Source organism: Schistocerca gregaria, chromosome 3 (assembly GCF_023897955.1).
Source record: "Schistocerca gregaria isolate iqSchGreg1 chromosome 3, iqSchGreg1.2, whole genome shotgun sequence".
Lineage (NCBI taxonomy): Eukaryota > Metazoa > Arthropoda > Insecta > Orthoptera > Acrididae > Schistocerca > Schistocerca gregaria.
The window spans coordinates 765,714,725-765,736,885 of NC_064922.1; the positions used below are offsets into that span (position 1 = coordinate 765,714,725).

General features: G+C 42.2%; 1 protein-coding gene across 2 annotated transcripts in view; it reads left to right on the forward strand.

Annotated features, from left to right (window-relative positions):
• The window catches only part of LOC126354014 (ATP-dependent translocase ABCB1-like), a 212,921-nt gene extending 190,880 nt beyond the window's left edge, over positions 1-22,041 (forward strand). For both annotated transcript variants that reach the window (XM_050003333.1, XM_050003332.1), the window contains exons 19-22: positions 904-1,098; positions 8,705-8,911; positions 14,776-14,922; positions 20,260-22,041. In XM_050003333.1, coding sequence (XP_049859290.1) covers positions 904-1,098; positions 8,705-8,911; positions 14,776-14,922; positions 20,260-20,460 — 750 coding nt within the window. In that variant the 3' untranslated portion in view covers positions 20,461-22,041. The remainder of the gene's footprint in view (positions 1-903; positions 1,099-8,704; positions 8,912-14,775; positions 14,923-20,259) is intronic.
• The last annotated feature ends 120 nt before the right edge of the window (positions 22,042-22,161 follow it).

The following is a 22,161-nucleotide window of genomic DNA, read 5'->3' on the forward strand; positions in this document are numbered from 1 at the left end:
TTTTGCGAAATATATGTTTTCGTGCGAAATATACGAAATTAATACTTTGATTTACTCTTCTTGGCAAATGTAATTTCTAAATCTTAGCCAAGCTGTTCTAGGCGCTTCAGTCGGGAACCGCGCTACTGCTACGGTCGCAGGTTCGAATCCTGCCTCGGGCATGGATGTGTGTGATGTCCTTAGGTTAGTTAGGTTTACGTAGTTCTAAGTTCTAAGAGAATGATGACCTCAGTTTTTAACTCCCATAGTGCTCAGAGCCTTTTGAACACATTTTTTGTCTAACTCTTAACAAACAACAACAATGCACGACGCCTCTTTCGTGACGTCCGTCGCTGCAATGAAATGAAAAGTGCTCTAGCACCTATAGAATAAACTCAGCACAAAATATCTAATTGTTCACTAAATCTCTTCTGTATCCCTAATTTACGCTACTCAACATTTTTGTCATTCTGACGAGAAAGAAGACTCGGTAGAACGAGGGGTTAGTGGACGAATTTACATTTCCTTTAAATTCAGGAAGTAAATTTCCGTCTGCATTTCCTACAACTAAATCTGTGTGGGAATTCCACCTGTTCCTGGACATTTGAGGATAGTGGCACCTCCAGTGAAGAACCACACCTTTTGTGAAGTATATCAGTGGTGTCTGTTCCACTAACACTTTTATTTGTGTTATGAGATCTTGTTTCGTTTTCTCCATTGTCATTCAAATACTGAATTTAAGCAACAATATCCTTTATAAAATACATACGCGAAATAATTTTGTCGTTTTTGTAATTATATTTTTGGTTTTTGGTTTTTGTAATTATTATTTCATTCCATTGCTTAGCATTTGTTAAGAAATATAGTAATATTGCAAGGATAAATACGGTGAGCGAGTTAAAAGTGAGATGGTCGTGTGCTTAGGAGACACGTGGAGAGGTGCAGTACGAGTCGGTGGAGTTCGCGTATCCCACACGGCTCACCACAATGGTGCTACGTGGGCTCAGAATGGAGGTACGGCCCGGTCAGACGGTGGCTCTGGTGGGCCCCTCTGGCTGCGGCAAGTCCACCTGCATACAGCTGCTCGAGAGGTTCTACGACCCCATATCTGGCATTGTGGTGAGTAATCGCTTCCGACATACCGCAACCAGCCTCTCAAGCTTTCCTATTTAATTCTGGTTTCGTCACTAACGTTATTACACTCTTTCAACAGCAACATGTCCATGTCGAACACAACATGATGTTTAAAACTGCTATCACAGAGATCGAGGTCTGATTCCTAGGAGAAAAAGACAACCCAATAAATTCCAATTAAAATATGTCCTGGACTGGTATTTACACAAAATGTTGTACGCTGCATATCTGCTGAACATTGTTTTAGAGTGATTATTTGCTCTAGAGACTTCTGCACTAGACCACTGGCAGTACGAAACAAACGCGTTTCGATGTGTAATACACCTAGAGCATCTTCAGTCATTCACGTCAAAAGGTCGACGAGTAGTATACAGTTCAACAGGGCACGTAGCATGACACGTGTAAAATATGGAACATTATTTGAATATGGAACATGGAGACACGATGTTAATGTGCAGATATGCAAAATGTGAAAAAAATATTCCTGCATCGGGAATATTTTCTATAAACGAAACTTACTAACTGTAGCAGTGCATTGTAGCGTGCATGAGACAGACTCAGTACTACTGGAGAAACGAGCCTTACAATAAAAATGGATTAAAAGGTCTTCCCTGCAATAAAATATTTGTTAGCAGTGGTTACTGGGATCGGTTAGAATCTGACATCTTCAGAACCTTTAAACCAAGATGAAAGCGTTGGGATGAACGGGGTGGGCGTTGTAACTCCACGAATGTCAATTGCTCACTTTCTGACAGAAACCGGTGACCACTGCAAATAAATATTTTATTGCCCCTAAAACTGTTTCTAATTTATTTTTAAAGTATTGTAGCCAGACCGCTGTTTTTCTCCACGAGAAATGCTCTAAAAAATTACAGAGCCTTATAATGTGTAGATTACGATCCAGCTACGAGCACACGGCAAGAGATCTGTGAAATGCATGTACCTTACCTATCTGGAACATTTTCAGTAACAAGTTTATATAGTACCTGCAACGAGAATAGGGAGTAATAGACACTGATTTCCACCTGTGACCAGAATTCTTCGTAACGTGATATGACCACTACCACGCGGATCCATATCTACATACATACTCCGCAATCCACCATACGGTGCGTGGCGGACGGTACCTCGTACCACAACTAGCATCTTCTCTTCCTGTTCCACTCCCAAACAGAACGAGGGAAAAATGACTGCGTATATGCCTCTGTAGGAGACCTACTCTCTCTTATCTTATCTTTGTGGCGGATAATTATATCGTCCGCTTTACTAGTCCTCTAGACCATATTTAGACGACTTGTAATCATGAATTTACAAAACTTTCCCAGAATGAAAGAGGCTAATGTCTTTGGTAAAGTTGCACATAATCGGTAACGCAGATTCGGACCCTATTTGTGGCGTGGTATTGTACTAACGTCATCCTCCTATTCACGGTACCGCGACGGATGATTGGAGCACAGTACTTGACCTGTAGAACACGTTGCTTACCACGCTCCAGTGCTAGTTGTATGCACTGCACAGTGGACAAAATGCTAGAAATCGTCCCCAAATGCAAAACAAATAAGTTAATTCAGATGGATTGAAGGATGCTAATTTTTGTATTAAATCCTGGTGGACCAAAGTGAACACTTTTCATTTGTGTACTGAGGTGTTCAATTAGTGTGCCGTAGAAAACACATGAATATGAGGCAAAATTCTGCAGATGTGATGCAGTTTTGACAATATGTAAGTTATTTACTATGACGACACATGTTTATTTAATTTAAATGACAATCTCTACATAAAATTCTCATGTACTCTTGCCCTGTTTGTTTGTTTGCTGGTTCACAGTATATGGAACTTTTTTGAAAATAGCTGCGGATGATTTTCTGTTTTCCTTTTAAGACATGAATTCTAGCTGACGCCGCAAATAACATTGGTGATAAATTTACAGTAAATGTAAACAAACTATTAGTAATATAATTACCTAATAATACAGAAGCAGAAACGTCCAGATTATATCATTGTATGGACGTGGCTGTTATAAACACACGGAAACCTTACAGAAGCTATGAAACGTCCCCTTAGAAAAATTATACATGACTGTGCTTAAACTGACACACAATATTTTTTTTAGCGCAACGCAATCTGACTTTCAGTAAACCCCACAAGAGAATGGCCCTGACTAACATTAACCTATACGTTATACAAATCACTTACCTCACAAAAATATTCGTTACTCGAACTACTGCAATACTGCGAGGGCCACTACTGCCAGCTAAATAAAAGATTCAAACTACGGAAGGCACTAACTGCTGATAGGCATAGTTAGCAAAAGAAAGATTTTGATAGAGAACAAACAATGTATTTACCTTAATAATGTTCAAAAGTCATAAGTTTATGACATCCAGTCTTACAAATCTCAAAACTCCGCCATCTCTCTCCCCACATCCACCACTCCTGGCGGCTCACCTCCAACTGCCCAACGCTACGCGCTGTTAACATCCAGCTGCCCAACACTACAATGGCAGACAACAATGCAAACGAGCCACAGACTGCACACAGCACAGCCAGTGATTTTCATACAGAGCGCCACGTGGCGTTACCAATATAAAAACTTTAACAGCCTACTTACAGCTATTCTTTAAGACAAATAGAAGTGACAATCATTTCCAAGAAAATTCGACTGAGATTTTAACAAAAAAATCAATATTGTCTCATTACTAGTTTGTCACACTTTCTATAATTCCTCGTTCGCGAACGCCAACTAAATTAAGTAGGCCCGCATCGGACTTCCACTTTAGTAGTGAGGCCCTAAGCATAGGAGAAGAAAAGAAAAAACAACACACACCGGAGAAATTGGCAATATGAAAGCAGTTCACTAGGTATTTCGGATGATTTTCAAACAAATTCAATTTCGTAAGCAAATCATGGACCCCACTTTGCATCCGCCATTTCAGTTTTAGTAAAGTACTTTTATTTATAAATATAAAATACACTCCGTCAGTCCATATAATTTCGAGACTTGAGTAATAAAAAAACTGAGAAAAAATAAGATACTCGTGATCTGCGTAGTCTCCCCCAAACTGTGTGCAATGCACAGACCGCCCCACACAGCCATGCGAAACTGTCTGAGAGTCCCTCCTCTGGGATGTTGTTCAACTCGCGCATCCCATTGGCGTGAACGTGGGCGGTTATGTCTCAAAGCGTTGAGGCTTCATGCAAATTTCAGCACTTCATCGTGTTTTGATACGTTCGTATTGACAATACTAAGTCTCAACATCCGTGATGACTTCTTACAGAAAAGAATTGTCCGCATTTTGCATTTCAGTCAAGTCGCGACAGGCATCCCCGGTTGTTGTTTCAGTTCGGAGAATACGTTTCTTGAGAATACTGTGAGAATACAATGAACACGTGATTTAGAGATGTTTCCCCATTGCGATTTGTGACACAGCAGCGTTGAGTCGGCGTGTAAAAAAAACTACAGATACAGAACTTTTAAGTAGGATAGATAAAAAGAAACACTTTTCATGTGGCAAAAGTTGCGCAGGTGCAGCCTTATCTCTATAGTAGTGCATGAGAGTTTTGACGCTAATGACAATCAGAGGCGGAGTGACGGCGTGCGAATATTATTTTAGAAATGTTCTTAAAAATGTCGACCATTTACATTAATGCTTAACTGAAATTTGCGTGCTAATAATAATTGTCCAACACGCTCAAATAATGGCTGCAGATTCAGCCAGATGGGCAACTATCTCTTAAGGAGCGTCCAACTCAGTCTCATACACCAAACACTTCATCTGCCTAAACAAAAAGAAATCTAGAGAAGGCAAGGAACGTCTCCAAAACAATATTCATCACATGATACTTCGAACACCAGCTCTGACTCTATGCTCAGAGGGGAAACGGAGCATTTGTGAAACACTTTTATCAAATAAAGAAGTATTTCTTTTTTTCTCCTCTAGACCTAAAATTTTGTGTACGTAATTTTTATACCCTATAAAAAAACTGAAGCACCCAGAAGACATATCGGATGTCAGAATGGCTTCATACGCATACACACCGTCGGCAGGTAAATCAAAATGCAGAGTTGCAATCCTCTGTGTCAGCTAGAAAGCCTACCAACGTGTGTTAGTGCTCTAATTCTTCAGGCTTTCCTGGCGATCTGTTGACACACTGAAAAAAAAAGCTAGACTTCTGCCGGATGTTCGCGTCGTACTCGAACTATATTTCGACGGCGTAACTCGCTGTACTTTTCATTACCGTCCGTGAAGGGGATGGGCGGGGTGTTAAAGGTCTTGCATTACCCTTTTCACCCTTTTGTTGTAGTGGCATATTTCATTTATTTATTTTGCTCAGTTTTCTTGCAATTGTGCAGTTGATCATTTTTACAATATAGAATATAAGATTTTTAGTCATATTGAAATACAGTACAAGTGCTATAGATTATAGAATATTTTACATCATTCCATAAATCATATTGGAATACATTAACAAACAATAAAGTTAGTAGAATACAATAAAAATACAGTAAAATAAAATACAATACATTACAATAGTTTACGGCGTATGCTTTGTCCTTTGAGGCGAATGTTGTGTGTTTCTACAGTTGAATTTAGAGAGGTGTTGACAGTTGGGCTTTTAAAGTGCTTTCCTGTTTACATCAGTTCCTCCAGTCACGTTAGGGGATGACTTTCGTGGCAGTGTTGAACACTTACATATTGTACACAATTTAAATTTTTTTTAACTCTTTGCTACGTTTTATATCTAACTTAATTATATTTTTTATGTACACGTGTGTGTGTGTGTGTGTGTGTGTGTGTGTGTGTGTGTGTGTCTGTGTTTTATGGGGTTAGTTTCTCTGTCTTTGGTTCGAGTTCCATGGTGGTGGCGAGGTCTGGGTATTCATGGCTGGTGTTGTGTGCTACTGTACGCACTGGTTGGATTTATTTGAATTTTGGTCGCCTATTCACGCTTAGTCTTATTGTCAGGATGTTTTTCATGTCTGGACGTTTCGTTAGTATGTGTCTCCCGTAGTTTTCTCTGAGTTTAGTCAGTCTGGTCTGTTGCGGCTCCACGGCAGGGGTGTCATACACGTCGTCTCTGGGCGTGAGCCTGGGCAGTCTTGAGATGCTGCGAAAGAGTCGTCTCTTGGTCGAGTAAAGTCGTTCTGCTACCGGTTTACGCTGTCCCCCTAAGGGGGCTGCAGCATATTCTATCACAGGTCTGACGCACGTCTTGTACGTGTGGATTGTAGTTTGGTCGTTATATCTATGAAATCTTCCTTGTCTTCGTCTGATTAGGCTTTGTCTTTTTCTTGTCTTGTATAGCAGGTATGTGAGGTGTGTTTTCCTATTCAGATATTTGTGTAGGTACACACCTAGGTACCTGGCAGTGTCTTTAAGTCTTAGTGGTGTGTTCCAGAGCTTCAGTTGAATGTCATCTGTGTTTTGTTGTTTTTTGTCAGGTGTATGTGTCTAAATAAAACCATTTGGGTTTTGAATGGTTTTGGATGGATCCTCCATTTTGCCATCCAGGTTTGTAGTCGTTGTAGGTATGTCTGTGTCTTTCGTTGTACGGTTGCCGTCTTCAATTCTGTACACCAGTAGGCGATGTCGTCAGCGTAAAGTGATATCGTTTCGGTAGGGGTTGTTGTCGTCGGTACGTCAGCCGTGTAAAGCGCGTTCAGTAGCGGGGAGAAGATGCCTATTTGTGGTACTCCTGCTTGGGGTGTAAGTTCTTGAGAGGAAGCATCACCCAGCTAGACAGTAGCGCGGTCGGCAGTGGGAACACCAGCGGCCAGAGAGGACCATGGGAGCCGCATCTGGCGGACGCGGACCGCGGAGGGAACACCCGATGCGGCGCGGACCTCATAGGGAGCGCCCAACACAGGCATAAATACTGCATTCGATATGCCCAAAGACCATTCTCGGGTAGCACCTGAAGAAGAGAGCGAGTCACACCGTCGAAATATGATGCGAGAACGACTCGAACATCCAACATAAGTTCGGTTTTTTTTTTTTCAAAATGTGTTAATGCTGTTTGTATTGTAACACAGACCACGTAAGATATATATATAAGGAGCTCGTACAACATCAGATGTTGGGCGAGCATTGCGAAGGACACTGGCAGAGCGCATACGTATGAGACAACGTTATCGGCACCTGACGAATTATTGTCGGTCTGTATTCGTCTGTCTGGACGAGTCGAGCAATACACAGATGTGTGTGGCTTTCGGATGTGACAGTGGTCCAGTACTGGACTATGGGAACATGAGGCCAGGCATGCTTGTCGTGAGGGTTGCGGTCGACCAAGTCTGTCCAACCACAAGTGAGCTTCGCCATAGTGTACACCAAGGACAAGTAGTGGACTCCACGCGCCATTCTGTGCCATCCTGCACCACTGGTCGGAGACTAGCAGCAGCTGTACCAAGGAGTTATCGTCCCACGCTTTAACACCAAACATAAACGACTGCGTTTAGAGTGGTGCCATGACTGAGGTGCATGGGCTGCTGAAGAACGGCGTCGCGATGACTCGCGGATCTGCACTACTACGGATGTACGTCATTCTTCCAATGTTTTGGACGGCCATAGCGGTATTTCACGTGGCGACACGTTGCGGGGAGCTTCTGGTCACAGCTGGTTGTGACCGAGAGAGCTCTGACCGCATAATGGTGTGGCACGGACGTGCTGCGTTCTCACGCGTTTTCTGCCATGTGGCACTATCGTGATATGATTTTTCAAAAGAGCCATTCTGGCCCACACATGGCACGTGTCTCAACTGTCTGTGTCATGTTGAGGTACACCCGGGACCAGCACAGTTCTTTAGATCCATTCCCGATAGAATATGTCTGGGGTAGCCTCGGACGTCAACTCTGTCCTAGTGTCAGTATCCACGACACCAAGGATCAGCTAACAACAGCTGTAAACCAGGAGAGCTTACAACGGCACCCATAATGACGCCGGTACCAACTGAGTCAGTGGTTGCATCCAGGATAGAGGAGGTGCAATATCATACTTGTATATGGGCTCATACTGCCTAGTTCTTTGTGAATACGACACGATTTTCTAATCATCGAACTAACACCCTCTCCGCCAGAGATATTTCGTTTCCCCGTCTCATTCTGGGTGCTTCACGTTTTTGTCAGTTAGTGTATTTACCACATTCGAAGGATCTGCGGTAAAGCAATAAGATTTATTTGTGATTGTATTTAATTTCTACAACTGTACGTAAATGTTTAAGACGATGGCATCAAAAGCTTCGAAATCCATTGCAATGAAAATAAACAGCCAACTCATCTGAATGGAAAATTAGTTTGAAAACAGAATAAGTACTCCGAAAGAAAATACTTCATAGGTTAAGTCCCCATTATACAGTGTCACGGAGGCAACAAGATTGTCATTTCCAATTGTGCTGTTTCAAATATGCCAGCAATTTCTAATGGATTTTTCCACATTATATAAAATTCAAGAGTCCTTGTTTCATCCACTCATTTCCTTGTCAGCATTTCATATGGATAAACGTCTTGTGGTGAATGTTAATCATTTTCTGAAGCTTTGAGATTAATGAACATTCACGAAGCGATTTCTGAGAACTCTTCGGTTTTCTGTTTCAGTCCATGGACGGAAGAGACGTGTCTTCGATCCTGATGTCGGAGCTACGTGCTCCGCTCGGCATCGTGTCTCAGGAGCCGGTTCTTTTCGACAGGACGGTCGCAGAGAATATCGCGTACGGAGACAACACCAGAACAGTGCCCATGGCGGAGATCATTGAGGCTGCCAAGAAGTCCAACATCCACAACTTCATCGCCTCGCTACCTCAGGTACTGCAGTCATTTAACGTGGTCGTACAACTCAAATTCCACTACACTTAGCAAATAAGTTACATATAATAATTTGTAATTTCTATTACTAATTAATATTTTCTTGGCTATCCGTTTTCACCACATCAGTGGTCAAATTTGTGGAACATATAAAAATTCTGCACTAAATATTAATCAGTCCCTTAAAAGAGCCCACGGTCACTGTGGAGCACTGTAGGTGGTGTATAGCTGGTACCAGTCGGTCACATGATCCTCTGCCCCTGAAGTAAGTCATGGTGCTAAAGTATTACGAGTGTCCATTGCATGGAATGAGCGCAGCAAAGTCGGCCGACGTGGGTACGTGACACAGTGACAGAAAGAAGATATCGTGTTAGGGCATGCCCTTGGCGACAATGTGAATCACGATCGAAGAATTGTAGCTATATCAAAGATTAGATAGGGTATCAATCAACTACTTACCGATCTCTGATTAATGAGGCTGATTACAGAAATATGTTTTATGTTCCCTACTTGACCTTTGCCACTGCGAGGATTTAGTTAACAGCAAGATAATCTTGCATAAGCCAAAAGTGATTTATATGCACAGAAATGTAGGTAATGTGTCTAGGAGTATTTCTTACCAAAAACCTTTTTACTGATATTCTCTTTGACCATTCTCAGTTCATGTTCTTTGTTCGACAAAATAAAATGTAACACAACCGTTGTTTAATGTGAGCTGCAGTTCTAACACTGTGACACTATGACACTAGCAAAATTTAGGTAAAACTGTCTTAAAACAGTCATAAACTTCGATTCTTGCCCATTCTCTGTAGACAGTATGGCTTTGCATGTCATCAATAATAATTCTTTCCACACAGTCGTAGTGTTTCTGTTATATTACTGACGCACCAGCTACAACCAAGTAAGTGCATCTTATACTACGCAACCACTCACACTGGCTAAACAGATGAAACTGCTCAGTGGTGGTAAATGCAAAATAAAGGTTATTTTAAAACAACCAATGATAGCTAGCAGATCGTTATCGTTCGGAAGATACAATACTCCCGACATCTAAAAACATTTACGCCATGAGAGCAGCAGATCGTTATCATTCACAAGATATAATAGGCCCTACATCTAAAGACATTTACGTCTACAAAAAATCTTTAAATTGGATGAGTAGAATATGGCAGCTGTAAAATAGGGCCTTGTGAGACCTTCCAGAATCATGTTTTAGAGACGGATTCTATCCAATGAAAAGTGGTTGATAAAACACTTGACCAGAGAGCTCAATACGTTGAAAACTGTGCTTTTCTTACGCCAAAACACGAGATTTCACTGCCAGAGCGGACATTCTTTACCGAGCACAGTTATATTGTCATAAGTAATCCTAGAATTGAAGTCCTAAAAAATGATACCGATTTTGATAAACAGTTTTCGGGAACAAACACTAATTGTGGATATTAAACTGTTAGAACGAATAAAATGTGCTATGTTTATGATGTAGATAAGAATAAATATTATTTGTTGCGCATCTGAATGTTCATTATGTTTTCAACCAAACACGTTTCACCTATTCATATTAGGCACTATCAATTGTCTACAAAATAAAATGTAATTGTCCAAGTGACCATATTTTCTTGTGAGACGAGAAACGAGTAACATTTTCTGGTGCCAGGTTAGGTTATCTTAATACACCCTAAAACAGAAACTGGCAACCCACGAAGCACATACCTGAATAGGACTGAAATCGGTAGATGTGATGCACATGTAAAGACAAACAAATGACTACAATTTCATGAAAAAAAAATTGGATGGTTTATTCAAGAGAAAGAGCATCAGAAAATGAGCAGGCCAATAACGCGTTGGGTTACCTCTGGCCTTTATGGAAGCAGTTATTTGGTTTGGCATTGATTGATAGTTGATGGATGTCCTGGGGGATATAGGACCAGATTCTGTACAATTTGCACGTTAGATCGTTAGAATTCCGAGCCGGTTGGAGGTCCCTGTCCGTAATACTCCAAACGATCTCTACTGGGGAGAGATTCGGCGGCCTTTCTGGCCAAGGTAGAGTTTAACAAGCACGAAGACAACCATTAGAAACGCTCACCATGTGCGGGTGGGTATTATCTTGCTGGAATGTAAGCCCAGGATGGATTGCTATCAAGGACAACAAAACGGGGTATAGAATGTCATCGACGTACCGCTGTGCTGTAAGGGTGCCGCGGATGACAACCAAAGAGGTCCTGCTATGAAAGGAAATTGCACCCCAGACCATATAATAATAATGTCGTGTGACGAGGGCCTCCCGTCGGGTAGGCCGTTCCCCTGGTGCAAGTGTTTCTATTAACGCCACTTCGGCGACTTGCGCGTCGATGGTGATGAAATGAATATGATTAGGACAACACAACACCCAGTCCCTGAGCGGAGAAAATCTCCGACCCAGCCGGGAATCGAACCCGGGCCCTTTGGATTGACATTTTGTCGCGCTGACCACTCAGAGACCGGGGGCGGACACCACAGACCATGAGTCCTGGTTATCGGACCGTATGGTGGACGACAGTCGGATCGGAGCTCAAGTTGAAGCAGGACTCGTCAATGACACTCCAGGCAGAAGATCTATCTGGAGACGCCCTGGATAGAAGGGGAATACAAACTAGACGGTCGCACGTAGTACCGCCTGACAACGAGGAGTGATAGTCTGGGGTGACATTTCTTTTCAGAGCAGAACCCGTTTGGTTGTCAACTGCGACACTCTAACAGCACAGCGGTCCGTCGACGATACCGTACGTCCTATTGCTCTTCGTGTAAAGCCATCCTGGTCTAACATTTCAGAAAGATAATGCCCGTCCGAATACGGCGCAAGTTTCTACTGATTATCTTCGTGCTTGCCAAACCCTGACTTTGCCTGCAAGGTCACCACATCTCTCCTCAGTTGAGAACTTTGAAGGTCTATGGGCAGGGTCCTGCAACCAACTTGGGATTTTGACGATCGAACGGGCTAATTGATATAACTTGGCGCGATGACCCTAAGAGGGACTCCAACAACTCTATCAATCAATGTCAAGCCGAATAACTGTTTGCATAGAGGCCAGAGGTAGAGTAACGTGCGGATGACTTATTCAATTTGTAATGCACATCCTCTTGAATAAATCATCCATTTTTTGCGGAATTGTAATAATTTGTTTGTCTCTATACGTACGTTACACATATCGATTTCCGTCCCATGCAGATAATTCCTTCGTGGTGCATCGTTTTTTCTTTCCCTTAGAGTGTGTTTACGAGCATAGGGTTGTCATTAATCATTTATTTAGTTAGTGTCTTATTCTTTTCATAAGTGTATTGGCTCATCTGTAAGAATCGATAAACACTATATAAGTTTCCAATTGATTGCATAGTGTGGTACCACTCTCTCTCTCTCCCTCCCTCTCTCTCTCCCTCCCTCTCTCTATCTATCTATCTCTCTCTCTCTCTCTCTCTCTCTCTCTCTCTCTCTGTGTGTGTGTGTGTGTGTGTGTGTGTGTGTGTGTGTGTGTGTGTGTGTGCTTGCGCGCTATTATCTTAATCCGATTTTTACTTTTATTTTTGATAACTTTACGCTACTCTGTGAATTAGTTGGGTTATTGTCCTTCTGTTATTTCATTTTTGGTCATCGAACAACCTTTCATTTTTGTTGATGCCTCCTTGTATAAAATAGACCTTCTGAGTGAGCAGGCCCTTTCTTTTCTTCAGAGTAATGCCCCGCGCCCCCACCGCCACTGCCCTTTCACCACGTACCCTGCTTTCAAGAATTGAACTTTCATTTATAAAACAGCTTCAAACGAACTTCCGTCGTACGATGTCTTAATTTAGCACGTACAACCAGTAGCATATGTGGTTAAACTCTGCAAAGCGTCTCGTAAATAAAGTTAGTAGTAGAGGAGTAAATTAAAAATCCATACGTGACGCTGCAGATTTACATCAACAGCAAAAATGTAGTAAGAGACAAATTTTTCATATTATTACACGGCCCAATCAGATTCACGTGGCCACCGCCTATGTTAAAATTCAACATACTGTGACCGCTCGCAGTTGGCAGGTTTCAGTACTAGCAGTAGTGGCTATATGAAGCGTGTCAGAGGGATGGGGAACCCCTCGTTAGGAGGGAACGGAGCGATTTATCCGACTTTCAAAACCGCGTGATCACTGGCTTTTAGGCCAAGGTTGGAAGAATTTCCGAAACGTCAAAGTTCGTAAACTGATCGCGTGCCGCTGTGGTTAATTCGCACCGTGCAAAGCAAAATAGCGCTGTACGAAACCGATGCCGAAGAACTGTGGTGAGCAACGGGCCCTAGATGAAGGTGGTGGACAACGGCTGCGGAGATTACAGGCGAGTAGACGTGCAATTGCTAAGCAACTGATCGCCTTGATGAACCAAGGACCGACCAACACTGCCTCTCCAACAACTGTTCAGCGAACGTTGCCCTTATGGGTCTCCGAAGTGCCTGGTTCAGGCATCTAGGCTGACTGCTATTCAGTGGCGACGTAGTCCGACCCGATAGCTCAATGGTCAGCTTGACGGACTGCCGTCCTAAGAGGCCCCGGTTCGATTCCCTGTTGGGTCCGGGATTTTCTCCGCCCAGGGACTGGGTGTTGCGTTGTCTTCATCATCGTTTCATCCACGTCCGGCGCGCAGGTCGCCCAGTGTGGTGTCGAATGTAGTAAGACCTGCACCAAGGCGGACGGACCTGCCCTGTAAGGGCTCATTTCCATTTCCACTGGCGACGTAGGCTGGAATTTGCACGCCAGTACTGCAGCTGGACGTCCAATGACGACAAGTGGCCTTTTTAGACGAATCACGTTTTATTCACTGTCGGACACATAGCCTTTGGCATGTACGGAGTAAAACGTCTGAAAACAGACACCCTGCAAAAATCATCCGAAGGGTAGACGTCAGAGAAGGGAGCGATCTGGTCTGTGGAATGTTTACACGGCATTCCCTCATAATCTTGGCATTCTGGAAGGCATAAGGGATCAACACAATTATACCTTTATGGTTGGAAACAAGTCCACCCTGCATACAGTTTGTTTTTCCTCGGCATGCTGACATCTACCAGCAGGACGAGGCAAAGTATTACAGAACTCACAGTGTACGTGTATAGTTTGAAGAGCATCAGGTTACGTTTGTCGCACTTCCAAGGCCATCAGACTCCCCGGATTTAAACCCAATGGATAATCTGTTGGACCAATTCGACTTGGCTGTTCGCACCAGGTTCCTCAGCCGAGAAACCTAGCGCAGCCGGTCACAGCAGTGGAGTAGACATTGCTCCGAATCAGTGTCGGTGCCTTGCAATACTTCATTAACTCTCTTTCTGCAGTCTTGCAGCGGTCCGCGCTACAAAAGGTGGTTTTTCAGGCTTTAGACGGGTGGTCACCCTAATGTGACTGTACGTGTAGTTTGTGGAATTTTACACTTTGATTACTGTGTTAAACGTTTAATATGGGATCTTAATGAGTATACCACTAAAGAAATTAAAATTTTAAATAGGTCAGTAGTTATATAAAATATTGCAAATCAAATCCTTTTTTTTAGCCCCAGGAAGCCGTCAGATAGGCGATCTGCAGCGTGGAATGGATGATCGCCTTTTGCCTTTTAGCAATACAAACTGTAGTGTAAGACACCTGTATGTCTTTTTATCCTCATGCGGTGGTGAAACTTGTTGGCTGGAAGCAAATAAATATTCATCGGCAAAAGTCGAGTATTACTTACTCTCATCTGCATTATAAATACAACAGAAATATGAAATGAGTAAGAGTAGGTGCAGATATGAACAGAAGAAAACTAGCTTCTCACAGTTTCGATGGTGAGCCTGACGGGGCGAGTCGCACTTGGTGTGTTTTTGCAGGGCTACGACACGCGCATGGGTGAGAAGGGCACGCAGCTGTCTGGAGGGCAGAAGCAGCGCGTGGCCATCGCGAGGGCGCTCGTCCGGAACCCCAAGATACTGCTGCTCGACGAGGCCACATCTGCACTCGACGCCGAGAGTGAAAAGGTAAGTACCAAAATTCGATTTTATTACTGTGTATGTGCATTCTCTTGCCTCCGTGTATGCAATAGGTACAGGCTCTCATACTACGGTAGTTTTCGTGGTAGCCTTGGTCATTTAAGATTGTAACCGCCTTACCTGTACCTTAGTTGTGCTGCAGACCTATCGGGCGTTACCTCGCTTCGAAGGCTTTATTTGCTTATCCAATTATTGTCTTACCAGATTACCATAGAAACCAGAAGCAGTAAACCGTCTAGAAAAAATGTGCATAAACAGCGAGACATGTCTGCTCTACTTAGTTATCCTCCTGTCTGTTACTTATAAATAATCAGTATTTTTAAGAAAACTGAAATTTTCAAGGTTTAAGTCAGGGTTTATTCAAAAATTGTTGATCTGTAATGTGAAGCAGAGGAATGTTGTAGTGAAAATAAAAGCATAATAAAATGATACAGATTTATCATATAGTGTCACAAAACACAACTTCCTAAAAAAAAAAAAAAATAAAAACAAAACTGCAAAACAAAACCATATAAAAAATCTCTTCAATAATTCGTTGCGCCTACATAAAAAATCTTTCTATTAGTCACTAACAACATTCGCACCTATCGATAATCACAGAAAACTGCCTTTGATCGTGTTGTAAAACGTTCCACTGAGTACAAAATAACAAGAATAAATATACAGATTTCTTATGTTTATGTATACAAAAAAGAAGAGAAATTTGTCAACATGGAGTATAGATTTAAGTGTCAGGAAGTCGTTTCTAAAAGTATTTGTATGGAGTGTAGCTATGTCTGGAAGTGAAACATGGATGATAAATAGTTTAGACAAGAAGAGAATAGAAGCTTTCGAAATGTGGTGCTACAGAAGAATGCTGAAGATTAGATGGGTAGATCACATAACTAATGAGGAGGTATAGAATAGAATTGGGGAGAAGAGGAGTTTGTGGCACAACTTGAGTAGAAGGAGGGATTGGTTGGTAGGACATGTTCTGAGGCATCAAGGGATCACAAGTTTAGTATTGGAGGGCAGCGTGGAGGGTACAAATCATAGAGGGAGACCAAGAGATGAATACACTAAGCAGATTCAGAAGAACGTAGGCTGCAGTACGTACTGGGAGAGGAAGAAGCTTGCACAGGATAGAGTTGCATGGAGAGCTGCATCAAACCAGTCTCAGGACTGAAGACCACGATAACAACGATATGTATACAAACTTCCATCTATTGATGCACAATCAAAATGAGTTTAGAAAACATCGTTCCTGTGAAACACAACTAGCTCTTTACTCACACGAAGAGTAGAGTGCTATTGACAAGGGATTTCAGATCGATTCCGTATTTCTGGATTTCCGGACGGCTTTTGACACTGTACCATAGAAGGGCTCGTAGTGAAATTCCGAGCTTTTGGAATATCGTCTCAGTTATGCGACTGGATTTGCGATTTCCTGTCAGAGAGGTCATAATTCTTACTAATTGACGGAAAGTCATCGAGTAAAAGAGAATTGATTTCAGGCGTTCCGCAAGGTAGTGTTATAGGCCCTTTGCTGTTCCTTATCTATATAAACGATTTGGGAGACTATCTGAGCAGCCGTCTTTGGCTGTTTGCAGATGACGCGGTCGTTTATCGACTAATAAAGTCATCAGAAGATCAAAACAAACTGCAAAACGATTTAGAAAAAATATCTGAATGTGCGAAAAGTGGCAGTTGACTCTAAATAATGAAAAGTGTGAGGTCATCCACATGAGTGCTAAAAGGAACTCGGTAAACTTCGGTTACACGATAAATCAGTCTAATCTAAAAGCCGTAAATTCAACTAAAGACCTAAGTATTACAATTACGAACAACTTAAACTGGAAAAAAACACATAGAAAATGTTGTGGGGAAGGCTAACCAAAGACTGCGTTTTATTGGCAGGACACTTAGAAAATGTAACAGACCTACTAAGGAGACTGCCTACAATAAGCTCGTCCGTCCTCTTTTAGAATAATGCTGCTCGGTATGGGATCTTTACCAGATAGGACTGAAATCATTAGAAGAAAGGCGTTTTTCGTTGCGGAGGAATCTTTTCACGAAATTCCAATCACCAACTTCCTCCTCCGAATGCGAAAATATTTTGTTGGCATCGGTCTACACAGGGAGGAACGATCACCACGATAAAATAAGGGAAATCAGAGCTCGTACTGAAAGATATATGTGTTCATTCTTTCCGCGCGCTATTCGAGATTGGAATAATAGAGAATTGTGAAGGTGATTCGATGAACCCTCTGCCAGGCAGTTAAATGTGATTTGCAGAGTCTCCATGTAGATGTAGATGTAGAAAGTAACTACTTTGTTTGCATGAAGGCGCAGTAGTTATAAGAGTGCCTAATTTTATGACTTATAAAATGCAATTTATATTTTGTTAAGGACGTAAAATACATTATGGACTAACATTGAACGAAGTGTGATTTTAATTATGTGCAAAACAAACAAAGAAACGAAAAACACACGTCTACAGAATCACTTTTTGGCAGAGCGCAGCTATAGTACAAAAGCTATGGTCATCTACTGCTGTGTGACCAGATCGCCTAAGGATTGCCTATGCTGAAAATGTAGCATGTAACCATGGTCTTCGCTGTTTGTGTGGTCGTCTGACAATAAGTTGTCTTTTGAAAAAAAGCAAAGGCTGAGAAACGTTCGAATAATAGTATTAGGTAACTTAGAGTAACAGGATCCGTCAGATTATTGCGAAATTCTGGCACTAACACCTAAAACAACTTCATACAGCTTCTAATATATGTGCCGTACACAACTTTACGTCACCTGGAGCTACGAAACATACTTCATTAAGCATTTCGGTGGAGTTCACAGACGTCCAAATTAGTCATCTGGTTCCATTCCAGTTTCGTAACAAGTGGATTATAAAGAACGCAATTTTTACACACACACCAGTTGGTGTTGTATGTTGCACGTGAATACATCAAAATAATTTCTTTTCAAAGTCCTCCAAACAAATCTCAAAAAGTCTACATTGTCTAATAAATTTAATATTAATAAATTTGACATTAATTTCAATTTTTCCGCCCGATTTGTGGGGAAAGTTTAAAGACAGTGTTGCCGTTTCCGAGCAGCAAACGTACCAACACCACGAGCACTTCACCTCATCCACTTCGTTTCCTTATACATACTCCTGTATCTGCAGTAAGGGCACATACGAAATAGAAATCAGTTGATAACTACGATCCGTTACACATGCTTAAAAGCATTACGGAGAAAATATGCTGTCATGAGTGGCATTACTTTGGGAACACAGTGGAACCAAAAATTTTTTTGGAAGAGCTCCTGTTCATCTTTGACTGTGAAAAATATTCGTTCACGAAATCCACCATATTACACACACCAAAAAAAGTTTTGCATCACTTCGGCTCCAAGTTTTCCGGAACTTGTGCATCAACATCATTCCCGCCCTTTTTATTGCTCATGAAAACCACACACTGTATGTTGTACCACCATACAACGAGGCCTTCACGGGGTGGTCCAGGTTGCTGTACACACCGGTTCCTCTAATACCCAGTAGCTCGTCCTCTTGCACTGATGCATGCCTGTATTCGTCGTAGCATACTAACGACACGTTCATCAAGGCACTGTTGCTCCAGGTTGTCCCACCCCTCAACGGCGATTCGGCGTAGATCCCTCAGAGTGATTGGTGGGTCACGTCGTTCATAAACCGCCATTTTCAATCTATCCCAGGCGTGTTCGTTAGGGTTTATGTCTGGAGAAAATGCTGGCCACTCTAGTCGAACGATGTCGTTATTCTGAAGGCAGTCATTCACAAGATGTGCACCACGGCGGCGCGAATTATTGTCGTCGATGAAGACGAATGCCTCGCCAGAATGCTGCCAATATGGTGGCACTATCGGTCGGTGGGTGGCATACACGTGTTGTACAGCCTTACGGCGCCTTCCATGACCACCAGCGGCGTACGTCGGCCACAAATAATGCCACCCCAAAACAGCAGGGAACCTCCACCTTACTGCACTCGCAGGACAATGTGTCTAAGGAGTTCAGCCTGACAGAGTTGCCTCCAAACAGGTTTCCGACGATTAGTTGAAGACACATGCGACGCTCATCGACGAAGAGAACGCGATGCCAATCTTGAGTGGTCCTTTCGGACGTTGTTGGTCCCATCTGTACCGCGCTGCATGGTGTCGTGGTTGCAAAGTTGGACCTCGACATGGACGTGAGGAGTGAAGTTGCGCATCATGCAGCCTATTGCACACAGTTTGAGCCGTAACACGAAAAGCATTATTCAAAACGCTGGCGTTGCTGTCAGGGTTCCTCCGAGTCATAATTCGTAGGTCATCCACTGCAGTAGTAGCCCTTGGGGGGCCTGAGCGAGGCATCTCATCAACACTTCCATTCTATGGAGCTCCTCCATGTCCGAACAACTTCGCTTTGGTTCACTCCGAGACCTCTGGACACTTCGCTTGTTGAGAGCCCTTCCTGGCAGAAAGTAACAGTGCGGAAGCGATCGAACTGCGGTATTGACCGCTAGGCATGGTTGAACTACAGACAATACGAGCCGTGTATCTCCTTTCCCTGTAGAATGACTGGAACTGATCGGCTGTCGGACCCCCTCCTTCTAATAGGCACTGCTCATACAAGGTTGTTTAAATCTTTGGGGTGGTTTAGTGACATCTCTGAACATTCAAAGGAACTGTGTCTCTGGTACAATATCCACAGTCAAAGTCTACCTTCAGGAGTTCTGCGAACCGGGGTGATACGAAACTATTTTTCATGTGTGTAGTTTAGGACATGTGGCCATTTTCAAGTGGAATATTTGGAAAATTTTATGCTGTGAACAAATGTAAGTTTCAAAAAAATATCTACCTCGTACATATCATCATGTTCATCCGATGAGTACGTAACACATATGTCATCTTCTCCATAAATAACATTAAACCAACACACATTGAAACATGTTCAGTATAACTACTTCACTACGTTACATCCACCAAGCAGTTAGTTTTGGAAATCATTCTTGAGACGAACGAAGCGAGGAAGAAGGAAGATTAGGGTTAACAATCCGTCGACAACGAGGTCATTTGGGACGAAGCAAGGCTCGTATTAGGGCAGGCTGTAGAACGAAATTGGTCATTTGCCTTGAACCATTTAGGGAAATCGCGGAAGACCAAATTTTGAATAGTGGGAGAAAAATTTGAACCATTGTACACCCCCCCCCCCCCCCCCCGCCCAGTGTGATAACTAATGCACCACCTCACTCGGTTTATACGAGTGATACCTGCTATTACTGCCACATTTCTGTTCAGTATACTTCTTCAATGACGTGTGATCGTCCAACAGGTGGTACAGGAGGCCCTCGACAAGGCGAAAGAGGGACGCACGTGCATCACCATCGCGCACCGACTGTCAACAATCCAGGACGCGGACGTCATCTGCGTCATCAACGAAGGTCGCGTCGCTGAGCTGGGGAAACACACAGAGCTGCTGGAGCGACGGGGCATCTACCACAAGCTGCACAGCCTGCAGTCTGGCCGCCGGTAGCCGGCACTTCTTGCCTACTTGTCTACTGTTTCTGGCGAGGAAAGGGTGCACCGGCACTCGACGGGTGCAAAAAGGCAGCTGCAAGAAACATTACGTTCAATACTGTATTTTCATTTAGTCGTTGTCATTAGAGCCAACACAATTTTTATGTTGTTTCTTTTCGAATTCCAGTCGTTAAAATTTTTTTTAGCACTGATGTGGTGTAAGTTCCATGCTATATGTTAAGAACGGTATTGAACACTGATCCTCTATTATCTTTTCTTATCATTAGCCTTCTTACCCCTATTTATTTTATACATACACTTTTTCTTTCGCATTTACTTCCTCCAGGTCAGGGATGCTCAACGTTTTTTACTTACCACCAACTTTTGTATCATTGTTAGTACTAAAATTTTCGAACCTACCTTCGTTTCCTCAGTAAACGCGATGTATAAAGTACAGAAGTTACGTACTTTACAAAATATGTAAACTAGAGTTACAGGAAATCAGAGCATATAATAATAGTTACCTACCAGACATTCTGCGTCAAAATTTTATAAAACCGCTACGCCTAACGCCCTTCATGAAAGCTGAAACCCCCTCTGGTGAGAGGTAGGGACCAAGGTGACTATCATTGCTCTAGGTATTCTTTGAAAAATTTAATTTCTTACTTCGTTTCAGAATTTTTTTTCCAAGATCACCGTCTTTCTCTTTGTCAAAGTTGAGTATTAAATGTTCGAAGTGCACCGATAGCTAAAGAAAGCATTTTATTTTGACAGGAAGATGAGCGTTTGCCGGCTTGTCGACAACGTGGCCATTAAAAGCGGAACAAGTTCTCAACAGATGAAAGACAGCGGAAAAAGTCTTTCTTCATCACCCGCTTGTAGGAAACATCAGTGTCTCATTTTACGCGCTACATTCCAAATTAAGCCTACTGCACAAGTGATACGTATGAATAATGCTTATATTTTCTTTAGAAGTGTACTGATAACCTTCCAGTTATATTATCATCTCAGTTTTCGTTGTATTTCGGCCGTGTTTTCCCCTTACAATCAAGGGAGTTAGCATAAAGTTTTATCTAAGTTTACTCAAACACTTCAAGCAGATTTTAGAAATAAAAACCGAGTTTGAAACTATAGTTCCTAGTAAATAAGCTGTATGAAAATGATCTGCAGTTATTTAAGGCAACTTGCTATTCCATGGGTACTGAACATTGTGAACTTTTTAAGTATATATTCTGGGAAGGGATCAAGACGTCCGAGAAGCAAGGGCAGCCAAAAACACTCAGTGTAACCACTGACTATCAATCGCTGTGTTTCTTCCACTAATCACGCACAGATTTTGAGTTTTATTAAATTAACAAATTTTTTATTCATTATTTTACATGGATTCCAGCAGTAGTTAATTATGTGTTTCTTTGTTGGCAATTGTGCTGTATTCTCTCACTTCTAAGTATAATCTACATGACAGTAAGTGCTCGAAAAACCACAAATGTAATATGAGTTATAAATAATATTGTCTGTGACTGTGTGTACAGTGTGAATATATTTGATTGTATTTATTTTCTTAGTTGGAGCAGTTATTAAAATGTATTTTGTAATACATATTTTTATTTATTAAAACATGCAGAGGTTCAGTGTAAATAGTACTACCGGACCATAAAATACTAATTGAGGATGAGAAGTAAAAGAATAGCTCCTAAAGCACTATGTAAATTTGAAA